This window comes from Coregonus lavaretus, assembly GCF_964263955.1.
Source record: "Coregonus lavaretus genome assembly, chromosome: 13".
In the NCBI taxonomy this organism is placed as follows: domain Eukaryota; kingdom Metazoa; phylum Chordata; class Actinopteri; order Salmoniformes; family Salmonidae; genus Coregonus; species Coregonus lavaretus.
This window is the reverse complement of record NC_140000.1, coordinates 28854319-28868233: the sequence shown is the minus strand read 5'-3', so window position 1 is coordinate 28868233 and position 13915 is coordinate 28854319. Positions and strand designations below refer to the sequence as shown.

General features: G+C 41.7%; 1 protein-coding gene across 1 annotated transcript in view; it reads right to left on the bottom strand.

The window, feature by feature from the left end:
* The window catches only part of LOC311140011 (endoribonuclease ZC3H12A-like), a gene marked incomplete at its 5' end in the record, with an annotated part of 86778 nt that extends 78701 nt beyond the window's left edge, over nt 1–8077 (bottom strand). Inside the window, one exon of the mRNA XM_084174985.1 lies at nt 8056–8077. Coding sequence (XP_084031111.1) covers nt 8056–8077 — 22 coding nt within the window. The remainder of the gene's footprint in view (nt 1–8055) is intronic.
* Between the last annotated feature and the right edge of the window lie 5838 nt (nt 8078–13915).

The window sequence follows — 13915 nt, the reverse complement described above, 5'->3', positions numbered from 1 at the left end:
TTAAACACACACAAAAATGATGTTTGCTATCCTGTTCAATCCCTTATGGATGGAAGCAACATTTTAGTTGATTTTCTGCTTTCTCTTAGTGGATAAGAGGATTCCACTCTGCTAGGTGCCTCTGTGTTTTAAATCAATGTTGACAATAGGGCTCTCTCCAAGGATAAGATCTGTGATTTCATTACATTTGCTACGATATCTCCCACTGAATTGAGGCTTTTCTTAATATTTTAAACAGAAAATGTTTCCCCAGACTAAAATTAATTTAAAAGTCAAATAGACTCGGATTGTGTGTTCAGACACTGCCATGTTCCTTTTGAAGCCAAATGAAAAAACTTTCCTTTTTAACTTTCTGTCAATCAATAGGACTGCCTCTGTAGATTTGATTTCTTGTATTTCAAAAGGCAAGTATCATAGGAGGGGATACCTTTGTGTGCATGCTTGTGAGGATGGAATCTGAAGAGACATATTGACTTCATGGCAATGTAACCTCAATGCAGCTAGAATTAATTCAAGAGCTTTGCATAAGGACATCTCTTTTGTGTGGGCAATCACTTTTACCATTTTGTCCTGTTCACAAGTGCTTATGACTCAGAGAGAGGCGAAGTGTGGTGTGTGTGTGTGTGTTGTGTGTGTGCGTGCCTGTGTGTGAGAGGGGTTGGAAAAAATGTTGGAGGAGTGGTGGGAGAGGGGTGGGAGAGTGAGAGACAGTAACACAAACAGACAGACAAGTCTAGTTCCTTGTACAGACTCGTGTCTTATACCTTTCTCGTGAATTTGCTCATACGATATGTAATACAGAGCTGAAGGGTCCAGAGTACAACAATCTGAGGGATTTGGGGATGTAAAGAATGAATAAGCACGAGTGGACCAGCAGACTTTATCCACTTTGTGATTCGCAGATACAAATCTCATTTGTGGAGTCGTAATAGTGGGGTTATCCTCTCTGAAAGCTGTGTGATGGGGGAATTGCCTGGCTCACTCCAACCAACTCATGCTTGATAGTGCATTATCATTAGTGGAGAAACGCAGATTAATATTTCATTATGAGTACTGTGGCATTGGCAAGGGCCTTCCAGGCGTATTGGGTGATGTGTTATTCTCCATCTCTCGCCAATTCGTCTTTCCCCAGCATAGTGATGGACAGGCCAATAGTGTGAGGAGCTGAGGACGAAGAGATATTCATTCATATCCATATTCATCCTTGGTGAATGAGCAATACTCTTTAGAGTGACGTATTATACATATTATACTCTTTCTAGAAGAGAGATGGAAGTAAGTTTGAGACTATGTATTCAATTTGCCATCAGATTTGTCATAGGTCTATCAGTACACTGTTTTATAGTTGATATATGCACTGGTAATTGGTATTGGTATTCTATATTACACCTGTGGTGTTTTATGGATCGAGAGACTGATGGATACATACAGCATAAAAGAGATGTTGTAGAAATGTCCTCAAACGTTTGAGTTTATGGCAGCTTGCAAGCCTGGGCTGTGTCGGATTTAGGTGCAAAAAATGCACTAGATGAAAGTGTATTCCAACCCCTTTAAAGTTACTGTTTGATTTCTGACATCCTGCATAAACTCGGTGAATGTTCAAAGATGACATGTTTAAACCTGGGCTCGTTTGAAATATCAAAGTGGTTGTAAACCAACTTTCCGAATGTCACCACGGAGAATCCTCCAGTCGTTTGATACCTGTTTTATGAGTAGCACAAATGACAGGTCTGAAGATAATTTACCACCGCTATCAGCATGGAAATGGTGCTCTTCTGTAAGTATTTTACTTTTGAATTGTCACTTTGTCGATATTAAATATGAATTACTATTTCTCTACTCTACCCTTGACAGCTGTGTAGTCTTTTGAAAGACATCGTTTCCGTGGATTTCCTGCCTCAGACAGATAGTGATGGTGTCTGCAGACAGAGGCGTCATACCCGTTGAAACTGAGGGGCTTACATACTTAAGAGTTAACCAACAAACTGCTATTCACTATGGGATGAATCCTAACTTCCAGTTATGTAAAATGTTCACTTAGTCATGAACTGATGAGACTTGATGAGGTGATCGGAGACTAAGTAGACATTACTGGATTTGGCCCTAAAATGGTTCTTAAAATGTTGGTTACTTACATGATAGCTATCATGCTTTGAGTGACTCTATTATGTGACTAATGTAAAGTAGGTCATTTGCTAAGCAGCAGACAACATTGGAGGGATCTCTAAAATCTATAATCCTTAATTGAAACAATAACAAAGTAGTCAACCAGGCTCTGTTTTGGTAAAAAGCTGAGGGATGGGCCTGGAGAAATGTAACCACTCTCACATTCATAGACATAGCTATGGATGCAAGGACTGACCATCCATGATATCAAAATGATAGTTTTAACCATGTTTTTAGGCTATACAGTGTTTATTTACATTTACATTGTAAAACAAGCTTATATTTTGGGTTCTGATGGGTGTATGACAGTTGAACTAAGCTCATGGCATTTATAAGTTATATTCTTCAAGAAACAATGGGTATGAATCATTAATTGATCATTCCAAAAATGGATGTAGCAACTAGTATTCCAGCTTTAGGTGATGATGAGTCTACGTCATTCATTCACTCAGTTACTCAAAAGGGACAAACCTTCCCTTGGTAATGATCTTGCTATCGTAATTTCATAAATGGCTGCTCTAACATGTTCTGTGTATCTTTGACAACATCAGCTCTCAGTCCTCCTCATTTCTGTCGCTCATTCTCTTCGTCTCTATCCCCCAAACCCTCTTCTCTTTCGTCATTCTCTCTCTCAACAGTCTCTCCCACTCGTCTCTAGACTCTTCCATATACTGTGGATTTCCTTTGTCACCGAACACCTAGGAGAATGTCTGATGGAGTTGAATGAAGCTGATTAAGTCCCCCCCCCCCCCCCCTCTCCCCCTTACCCTTTCTTTACTTCCTGGCGTGTGATCAGGATGTCGAGGGCTCACGATAAAATAGCTGGTGATTGTTACGCAACACAACGGGTGTGTCCCAAATTGCACCCTGTACCCTATGTAGTGCACTACTTTTGACCAGGTTCCATAGGGAACAGGTTGCCATTTGGGACGTAGAAAAGCATACAATGACTTCACAACCGGCTAATCAGCCCATCAATTCTTGCTAAAGAGCAGTCGCTGTAGCAATTTCTCACGACTCCAAAAAAACGTCCTACATCAGTACAGTGCAGAAGTCCTTAAATATTACCAATCAGTGGTATGAGTGTGTGATCAGGACCGGAGCGACAAGAGCATTGGCAGGGAAGGAGGGGGGATAATTTTTTCGGGAGGAGTGAAGGGGGTAGCAGCAACCATGACCGAGAGACCCCACCTCTCCTTTGGGAACTGGTAGATAGAGGAGGCTGTGGTGAGCAAGGGGATGGAACAGACAGAGCATGGTAGATACAGGTCTAGGCCCCTTTTTGCATATCAAATGAATAAATTATAAAAGCCCACTTTCAGCCAGTTGCTGATTGTCCTCTCTCTCTCTCTCTCTCTCTCTCTCTCTCTCTCTCTCTCTCTCTCTCTCTCTCTCTCTCTCTCTCTCTCTCGCTCTCTCTCTCTCTCTCTCTCTCTCTCTCTCGTTCTCCATCTCTCTCTGTGTGTATCTACGTGGCTCAGATTCTTATCTCCCTCCTTCTTGTTCACCTGTTTCTCAGGTCATCCTCCAGCACACTTCAGGGTGAGTGCGTCAGTAATAAGCTTTACCATCTGAAACAAGCATTTGTATGGATTTTAGAGGTCTAGATGGCTTTGTTGTACTGTTGGGAAAAGCATCATACACTTATTGTTCTGTGTTGTATACCAATGGTCTTGCACTTGCCATTTCCGGTGGTGGAGTGCTGCGTAGCGACCGATTTCAGCCTGTGGAGAAATGGGTGCATGTACGTGCACACACATGCATGTGGACACACAAATACACACTCAGGCACACACATGCACGCACGCACGCACACACACACACACACACATACACACACACATACACACACACACACACACGCACACTAGCCTACCAAACTCTGAAACTCATTTACATGCAGTATTTAAACAAACCCAAGGCAACATGTAGAGGCAAAAGTACAATATGTCCCGAATGGTTTGCCAAGAAAAGTACTTCGAGCGATGCTAATGAGATCCACTTTAGGTGAGGCAGTCAGTAGGTTTTCAATATTGTCTCATAAGTTCACATCCTCCTCAAGTCTTCTCCCAGTTGCAATATTAACCTGATCATTAACAAATGCCTCACACTGCAGGCGTCTTTCGTTAGCTTATTAATTAGAGATGGTCTTTGTGTTGGATAGTGGATAATTGCACAGGTGATGCCCTTCACTAAAGCTATTTGCACACCAATTCTCCAGAAAGTTTGCAGAATCATCTAAAAGTTTGAGGGTGCGTAGAGATACATCAGACTTTCTTTGGGTTGTGTTTGTCTGTGCAAGGAATGCAGAGGAGAGAGAGAGATAGAGGTAGCAAACTCTCCAGGCCTATAGGTTCTGTGAAGAGAGGGAGCGAGAGTAGCGGGAGAAAGAGAGAGAGGGCAAAGAGAGCGAGATAGAGAAATAGCAAACTCTCCCTAGGTTCTGCTGCAGAGAGAGAGGGAGACAGAGAAAGAGAGAGAGAGATCAAAAGTGAGAGAGAGGTAGCAAACTCTTTAGGTCTCCTAGGTTCTGCGGAGAGAGAGAGAGCGCAAACGAGCGAGAGAGAGAGATAGAAATAGCTAACTCTCCAGGCCTCATAGGTTGGTTCTGCGGAGCTGTTCTGTTGTCTAGGCAAGCCTCTGATGCCTTCCACCTCAGTTTGACATTCAACATGGTTCCACTCAGCTCCTGACCCCATGACCTCTTCATATCCCTCTCCCAGGTTGTCTGTGACTCACCAGAGTGACTGCAGCGACCTTGAGTTCTATAAGTAGAGCCCTGAAAAAAACAGCCATAAATATTTTACTGTCCAGATGGATCTATTATGAGTATAGGTTGTGGGTTACAGGATGTCTTGGGCTTGCTCAAGTTTTTTTAACTTATTCATTGCTTTTTCTAAGCCAAATCAACATACAGTATTCTGTTCCCTTAGGAAATGGCTGTATTTTGTTTGTCTACTCGGTTTTTGGTGTTGTTTCTGTTGTTAAATTCAGCCGTCTCACTGAAGACAAAAATTATGTCCAGCACTGATTGTGTAACTACAGCTTTTTGGGGGGTTCTGTTTCTAAATTCATCGCCAGTCAGAGTTATCGGAAATGCCAGAAGGCTTAAGAGGAAGATTACCCTGTTCTTATTTTCCATCCCATTGGCTGCAAAGTTTTCCCAGAGTATCTTCTTCACATGAATAGCCCTCCCCAAGGAGTGTCTCCCAAAATGGCAGGCGGAGCAGCATGCTAAAGGTTCTCAGAGGCAAGTTTTTCTAAAACAACCCTGGCTTTTTTTCGCTTTCTACTTATTATTCCCAAAAACTAGCGAATTCCCAGGGCAACTTCATCATACTTTTCTCTCTGAGTCTCAGTATGGTTGATGTTATGGCTTCAAGAGGACCCTGTGAAGTCTCACTCTCCTCAGAGCTGAAGCAGCGGAGGGTTTCAGCCATCAAGAAAACAAAGGACTCTGGAATCACCAGTTCCCCATTTGCCAGAGCAAAGTTAAAAGTGGCACAGTTCCTTCTAATGCTCAGAGGCCTCTTTTTAGATATACAGTACTTATAATTTAATGTCTAATGCACTCTGCTGCTGCAGCGCTCTCAAAAGTTACAATAGCTGTCTATTGTAACAGCTTGTCTTTCAAAGAAAACAACAAACAGGGAATGTTCCACGCTCTTCTTGGAAAAAAGGATGTATGCTCACTATGATACCGTTGCAACCGTGGACACATATGATGTAATTGCAGTGAAAGCCAATAAACATTACCATTCGTAACCTAGAGAACAGAATAATTGCCCTGATGGCTACAGTTATGTTCTGTACCAACATGAACATTTGAGAAATGTTACATATTCGATGGATATACAGTATGTTATTGAAAGATAGTGAAAGTTGATCATTCATTTGTACATTTGGACTACACTTTCATTTTGTACACCAATAACCTGTTGGCAGTGAAATATAATGTCAAGCTATGGACAATAGGCTTTCTCCCAGCCAGATCAATTGTATTAACTCTCACATTACAGCTTGCAAGAGGTGCAGTGGTTGACTGGGACAAAAATGTGGCCCTGGCCTTTTATCCACACCACCCCACATCATTTTTTTGTGTACTGCGTCATCCAATTGTGCACTAAGTCATCCATTTTGTGATATTATACAAATTTTGCAATTCGTGTGATATGTTACAAGTCCAATTCTTGCAATAAGTTACGAATTTGTTGTGCTTAAGATCCTGGAGTGTGTCTTTAAGCCATGTTGTAAAAGCCAAGCTAACGATTTAGGCTATGTTACAAAATGAGTGCCTGTCATATGTGTTACCCTGAATTAGCACCTACCCTAAGTGTTCATTATTATTACAGGGCTCCAGACTAACATTTCCCCCTGTTGTCACTGGAGCCACTAACTTCTACAGTTGGTGGCACCAGCCATTATTTGGGCTGGTGCCACCAGTGCTTTATTAAGAAGTGTAATAAATAGACTACTGAGGTATTCAAGAAATGAGTTGTTTCATCTAACACATCCAAGCAGGAATGCATGAATCAATATGTTTTGATGTGCAACCTAATCCAGTGATTGTCATGAATTTTGGGTTGACAATAAGACTATTGTTGCTATATTTTACTGTAAAAATAGGACTCCAGAATTTCAAAATTTTTGTTTAATAAAAATAATCAAATACATATTTCTGTGCACTAATATCATAGGCTAATTAATTTGGGGTTTAACACCTGAGGAAGTGGAAACTCAAAACACATTAACTAGATTGCTAACTCTTAATATAATGCCCACTGCTAGCAGCAATGTAATCATCCAACAGTAAATGCATGCAGTTGTAGGCTACTACCTATGAGACCTATATGCCTTCGCAATGGCCCTCGCATTTCGCGTGCGTGCCGCTCCATATCTCAAAGCCAAATTAAAAAATATATTGGAAGGGGGGCCAGTTGTTGCCCACTGATCAGCCAAATGCTCATTATAGATGATTATGACAACAGAGAAATTGCGCACAAATCAATCAGAAAAATTACAGGCTCATGGGCCGCCGACATTGTCACATAAAAATGATATACCAGTCCAAAGTTTGAACACACCTACTCATTCAAGGGTTTTTCTTTATTTTTACTATTTTCTACATTGTAGAATAGTAGTGAAGACATCAAAACTATGAAATAACACATATGGAATCATGTAGTAACCAAAAAAAGTGGTAAACAAATCAAAATATATTTTAGATTTTAGATTCTTCCTTTCCTGTACCGGTCCTCATGAGAGCCAGTTTCATCATAGTGCAGTGTAAGGACTATTTTACCAAGAAGGAGCATGATGGAGTGCTGCATCAGATAACCTGGCCTCCACAATCATCCAACCTCAACCCAATTGAGATGGTTTGGGATAAGTTGGATGGCAGAGTGAAGGAAAAGCAGCCAACAAGTGCTCAGCATATGTGGGAACTCCTTCAAGACTGTTGGAAAATCATTCCTCATGAAGCAGGTTGAGAGAATGCCAAGAGTGTGCAAAGCTGTTATCAAGGCAAAGGGTGGCTATTTTGAATAATTTATTTAACACTTTTTTGGTTACTACATGATTCCATATGTGTTATTTCATAGTTTTGATGTCTTTACTATTATTCTACAATGTACAAAATAGTACAAATAAAGAAAAACCCTTGAATGAGTAGGTGTTCTAAAACTTTTGACCAGTAATGTATATATACAAAACATTACTTTTTTTGTGTGCCAATTTCAACCTGCACACCCAACAAAAAAATTGTCCAGCCCATCTGGTATTTTCCAGAATTACCAGAGAAACGGAGCGACAGGGAGCCAGAATGGCCAGGAGAGGGCTCTGCCTATCAGGGAACAGACAAGCTACTGATAGCACTATCACCTCACTCACCATCATCATCATCCTCATCCATCTTCATCCATACCCCTGCAGACCTGCAGACCGACCCGGCATTAATACGCTGGGCCAGGCATCGACTGCCTTTGAATATTTCAATATAGCCCTGCTTATCTCTCAGCCCTGTGACCTGTCGGTGAGAGAGAGAGAGGGTGAGCGAGGGGGAGAGAGAGAGAGTGCAGCGCGAGAAGTATGGAATGGATACTGTCTGTGTGCTGATATTTAAGTGAGGTATAGCCTTAAGGTATAATAGGTTTGTCTATGAATACCAGATCTCACTGCACTCTCATTTGTGGACCCACAACTGATACTGAATTCCAGTGTTCTTTTCGAATCCCTAGTCAAATAGCCAGGGGAATGTAACAAAAGCAGCTTCTACAGTAAGTATTTTACTTTCTGGAAAGAGATGTTCTCTAGTCTGCTCTTTTTGAGTCAACTGTCCAATTTCTAATTTAAAAAGGTTCTTAGGTAGGCGTTAAGAGAGTATCTGCTTTAAAAGTACAGATTAGCGTATTCAGATCAATGTTGAAGTTAATTTGCGCGGGTAGATTTATCAGTTTAACTGTTTCATATTCAGGGTTGTAACCTACCAGTCATGAACTACAGTATCTGTCTTAATGTGAATGCCATGGCTGACTAGTCTGGTGTCATTTGGCTCCCTGACAAACTACAGAAAATGTATTTTGGCAAAGATTTCCCCCTGCCCAGCCTGAATTCATTGAGATAGGACATCAGTGAAACAACCCAAGCTGTCACAATGACCACATACTGCATCTACATCACTCTGTCATGAATCCCGCTTCCTGAGTCTGTTTCTGCCTGTGTTGCCTGTTTTCTGTCCTGGAGTCTGTTTCCTGAGGTTCCTGAACGCACCCTGTCTGGTTGCCGGGCGATGAAGCTAGGCGGGAGATCTCTCTATTACCCGCACCTGCATCTCATCAGCTATCTGCACACCTGGTCCTGATCATCACCTCTCCACTTCATAAGCTCTGACCTGACATCCATTCCCTGCCGGATCGTTAGCCATGAACAGTATGTTGTGTCAGCGTATCAGCCTCAAAGTTACTAGAGTTAGTTTTGTTGTTTTGTACTTTTTGCATGCCGTGTACTTACCTTCGTTTACTCTGTCTACAGTCATTCTCCCGGAACATTCACCCCACCCCTGCCTGGTCGTCGGTGGCTTCTGTGACATCTTTGGATCTGCCTATTCACTCCCACCAACTCACCTCCGCTGCCCGCTCCGTCTCCTGGATTATTCTGCTCCCACATTTGAATCTGTAAATAAATACTCACCTTCGTTCTACTCACCTTGTCCTGGTCTGCTTCTGGGTTCTGCTTTAGAGAATCGTGACACACTCTTGTTAAAGTGTATACATACAGTCTACAGACATTCTGTGGATGCTATTGACACACAGGCTGAATACGGTTGAAACAGCATTGGACTGTGAATGTCATCAAACATGCGTGCCAGGGCCTCCTTGTCAATATCTATTACCATCAGACAGGTGATACACTTATATGTAGCCTGGCTTCTTGGCTGTGTCCCAAATGTCACCCTATTCACTACGTAGTGCAATACTTCCCTATGGGCCCTTGTCAAAAGTAGTGCACTACATTTAGGGAATATGGTGCCATTTGGGACACAAGTTCTTAAGCACAGACCCTGGTCTGTCCTTGATTTGTGGCTGGTGGTGCTTCCTGAATGCACAATGAGGCAGGGGAATAGACTGACCATCAGGCATCAGGGTAATCCCATCAAAAACCTCACACTGACTGCCACATGTCAGCTAGCTCATGCTAATGCATTTGAATGGAATTCACACGGTTAGAAATCTAGAGGCCATTGCACTGTTTTGTTGTCTGGTAACAAACAGCATGATTGAACATAGAATAATAGCAGGTAGTGGGTTGCCAATATGTCTGTCAGAAGAGCCCATCCATGGGGTCTGATTATTGGGTATGGGAGCAGGAAGAGCAGGTGGTAGCCTCACCTAGAACCCAAGACCCACAGTGGATAGCCCTGGTATAGCCTCGATCTAGAATGGGGCACAAGCTTGAGGAGGGATTTAACACCAACCAGCAGAGAGAAGTTAAAGGATCATGGAATAGCTTCGTTTGTGGGGTAGGAAGGGAGAAGGAAGGAGGGAAGAAAAATGGGTTGAGGGAACCTTGCAGCCCCTAATTGGTTTCTCATTCTGGGGAATCCATTGCTCCATGCCTCGGAGAGCTAGAGTTGTGCTCAGAAAGCCAAGGCCCGAGAGAGAGAGCAAAGCCTTCGGATTTAAAGGGAATATGTATCTTAAAGGAGCGCTGTGTTTCTCGTGGAGGGGTACTATACAGGGATCTATAATTCATAAGACCTTCTCCTTATTAGGGGTCTTCTAATGGTGCCAAGGGTGCTTACGCAGGGCTCTGTATCGGATTACAGGTTTCTCGGAGGAGCGACGCGGTTACAGAGGAACCCGCCGGCGCTCGACGACACCACTGCCAACCACCACCGTTGCACTCTCACCCGTTTTTTGACACAGATCCCTTTGTCATTCATGTTCACTCACATATCTGGAACTCCTCCGCCACCCCAATCCATGCTTCTTAGCATAACAATGGGTATGGTATATACAGCTCTTGGCTTGTTTAAAGAAGTGCTGTTGCTGCCTTTTCAATCCATACATTAGGTCAAAAATAAGGAGAAAATACTATTTGTTTCTATAGTGCTCACACAAGAAGGGTATGCATCCAGGATATGAATTGTAAGCATAATTAAATGACTGTAGTTTGGAATATACTGTATGAATTCTGATCATACTCCTGACATGTGACGTGGTAATCCAGGGCAGTGGTGTGTGTGTTTGACTGTTTGTATTAGTGTGTCTAAGCATGTGTGTGTGTGTGTGTGTGTGTGTGTGTGTGTGTGTGTGTGTGTGTACAGTGTGTGTATGCTGCACTGTGTGTGTCCATACAGTACATGTGTGTGTGTCCGTACGTGTGAGTGATGTGTGTGTTTGTATGTACACGTATGTGCGTGTGAGAGTATGTACAAGCATACGCGCGTGCGGTGTATGTGTGTGCACATGTACGTATGTGTGTGTGTGTGTGACTGATAAATACAGAGGCTGGACAGACAGGGGGACCAGCCCTCATCCCTGGCCAGTACTGATTAGAGCCCAGCTGCAGCAAGATAAATTACTCATCGGCCATGTGATGAGATCTAATCACATCAAACGAACTCCTCAGGTTTCTTTTTTTATCATTACCTCCCCCAGGTTTCCTTTTCACTTTGTGTTTGGCTCATAATCAAAAGCAATATAGATGGCAGTGAAGTTTCTTTCTTGAGTGGAACATTCAGTCCAGATTTCAAGGCTAAAACTTAAGTTTGAGTAGTATCCAGCAGTACAAGTGGTTACTGTATGGATAGATATATGGATAGATACTGTATGGATAGATATGATCATTTTATAGTAATACAGATTATATAATTAAGGAACATTCCCACTAAATTACTGTAGCCTACATAAAGTACCATGAGGGACACTGTTAGAGGCAATATTCTCTGGTATATTGAATTCCACATGCACTTAATACAACTGAAATGGAATGCTGTGTAGCCGTGAACTGAACCAGATAAACGTTGATTACAGTTACACTGTGATAAATGGAAGGGCTAGGGCGCCCATGTGAGCAGTTTTACTCACCATAGATCACAATTTGTCAGTGTGCTGTAGCGGAGCAGCTTTCTACTGTCCATTTCACGAGGAGTCAATAAGCTGTAGTAATGTAAGGTTGGATGCATAGCAGAAACAACATAAACAACTTGCATGAATTAATGGATGGATAACCTGTGCGGGTGCATGTGTGTGGGTGTATGTCTTCAGCGGAGGACACACACATTTGTACAGAAGTTAGATGATATTGTGGTGTAGTCTTCCCTGCTACTGCTGTCATGCATCATTGTATCCTCTCATTTTCCCTACAAGACACAAACTGCTGTGCTTATCACTGTGGTTACACTGTCTCTCATGTCATTAGCCCTGATCATCATTTTTCATATGGTTGCATGCCTGGCAACTGTGTGTATGTGTGTGTGTGTGCGTGCAACACACAAATACACAGAGCTTGATTTGCAGAGCTGGAATACTGGCAATTTCTAATGTGAACCTCGTTGTCTAGATGAGTTAGGACAGTCTGCTCTTATATTTGTTCATGGCCTTTTGACCATGCAAGGTTGGCGATAAAGCAATGGATTTCTCTTACGTTACTGTCTGTGGTACTTTTTTGAGTCAATAGATTTGCTAAAAAATTAGGCATGGAAATCAATAATCATATTGATATCACACAATGTTTCCACTGCAGCTGAAAATACAACTTTATTATTTCTGAGAAATGAAGCTCCAACTCAACCCGAGCAGCGACCAATCATGATAAGAGACTGCAGCAAGCCAGGGGTCAAAGGTCAATTCATTAAGTCTCAAATCATAGGTTGCCATGGATTCCCATCTTTTTCATTAAGTATAATGGTGATTGGCTGAGCAGATTTGCTGAAATTAGAAACGGCCAGTAACTAGGCAGATTATATTACATCTGAGTGAACTACAGGAAATTACACAGCTCTCAAAACAATGTCCACTGAGCTGGATTCAATTAACTTAATTAGCATTCATTTGATTTGGTTCATTCTGAAGCAATTCTGTCTTGTACTATAAAGTACAGTTCCCTTTTACTTTTCTAGTAATTACACATATGTTACCAATTCAAATGACATGATATGTGACCACATAGCATTTGGAGAACATACTATATAGTAAAGGTTTATTGTGACCAAAATGCATGTTCTTTTTAATGCATTTTCTCTCTCAGTAGTATTGCCCCATTTAACATGAAAGTGAAAGTTAATGAAAGAGTATTTCATAAATGTCATGCTAAGTGAGACCAAGTACTTCACCAAAACTCTTGAGTACTTTATATTTTTGTTGTCTTAAAGTCTTGTTTATTTCCTACAAGTAGCACATAATTTGTTTAGAGTTGGAAATATTAAGCTACTGGAGCCTTTTATGCATTGTATAGAAATGCTAAAATAATCTCTCTTACACAAGACAGCCATTAGACTTTTGTTTACCATGGAAATTCACCAGACTTTGTTTTTTCGAAGAGAGAATGTCTTAATGCCTTATTCTCTTTGAAATAATGAACTGTAACAAGATGAAAACGAGCTAATTTCTTAATCCATTCCGCTTTTCGCATTGGCATATTACCCTCGAGTATATAGAATGAGAATTTAGGCTCTTGAATTTTCAATATTTAGCAACTATGAATTGTTTGTATATGCATATTTTTGCCTAATTTCCAAGTACTTGTGACAGTCAAAAAGGCAATGTGACATTGACATGTCATTGCTCCTTTAAAACAAAATACTATCCGTCTGCCATCTAATCAAGACTGATACTGCAGCGGTGGGAAGCTTCTGTTGAAAGTCAGCTACTGTGACAGTGTAATGCTGTCTCCCATAGCTACCTTGTTTCAGCACTCATGTTTCTTTTCGGGTAACTTCGGCTTCCCTTCATGGCAGAACTTTGGCTGGCCTCTCGCCAGCCTATACTACTGGACATCCATGTGAAAGATTGCAGTCATTGTTCTCCCCTGAATGGGACAATGTCCCTTCACAAAAGGCTCCTTGGCATTATCAGCTAAATTGTGTTTCCGGCTTTATGCCTGAAAGTCCGACTTTCATTAACTTTTTATTACTGGTTTATGACAGTGGCGCTGAAGTGAGCGAAGCAGTCCTCGGTGGTACTAGCTAAGGGGTTGGCTTTAAATTAAAACAGACAGGTGATATTCACTTGTTGTGATGTCAGAAAGT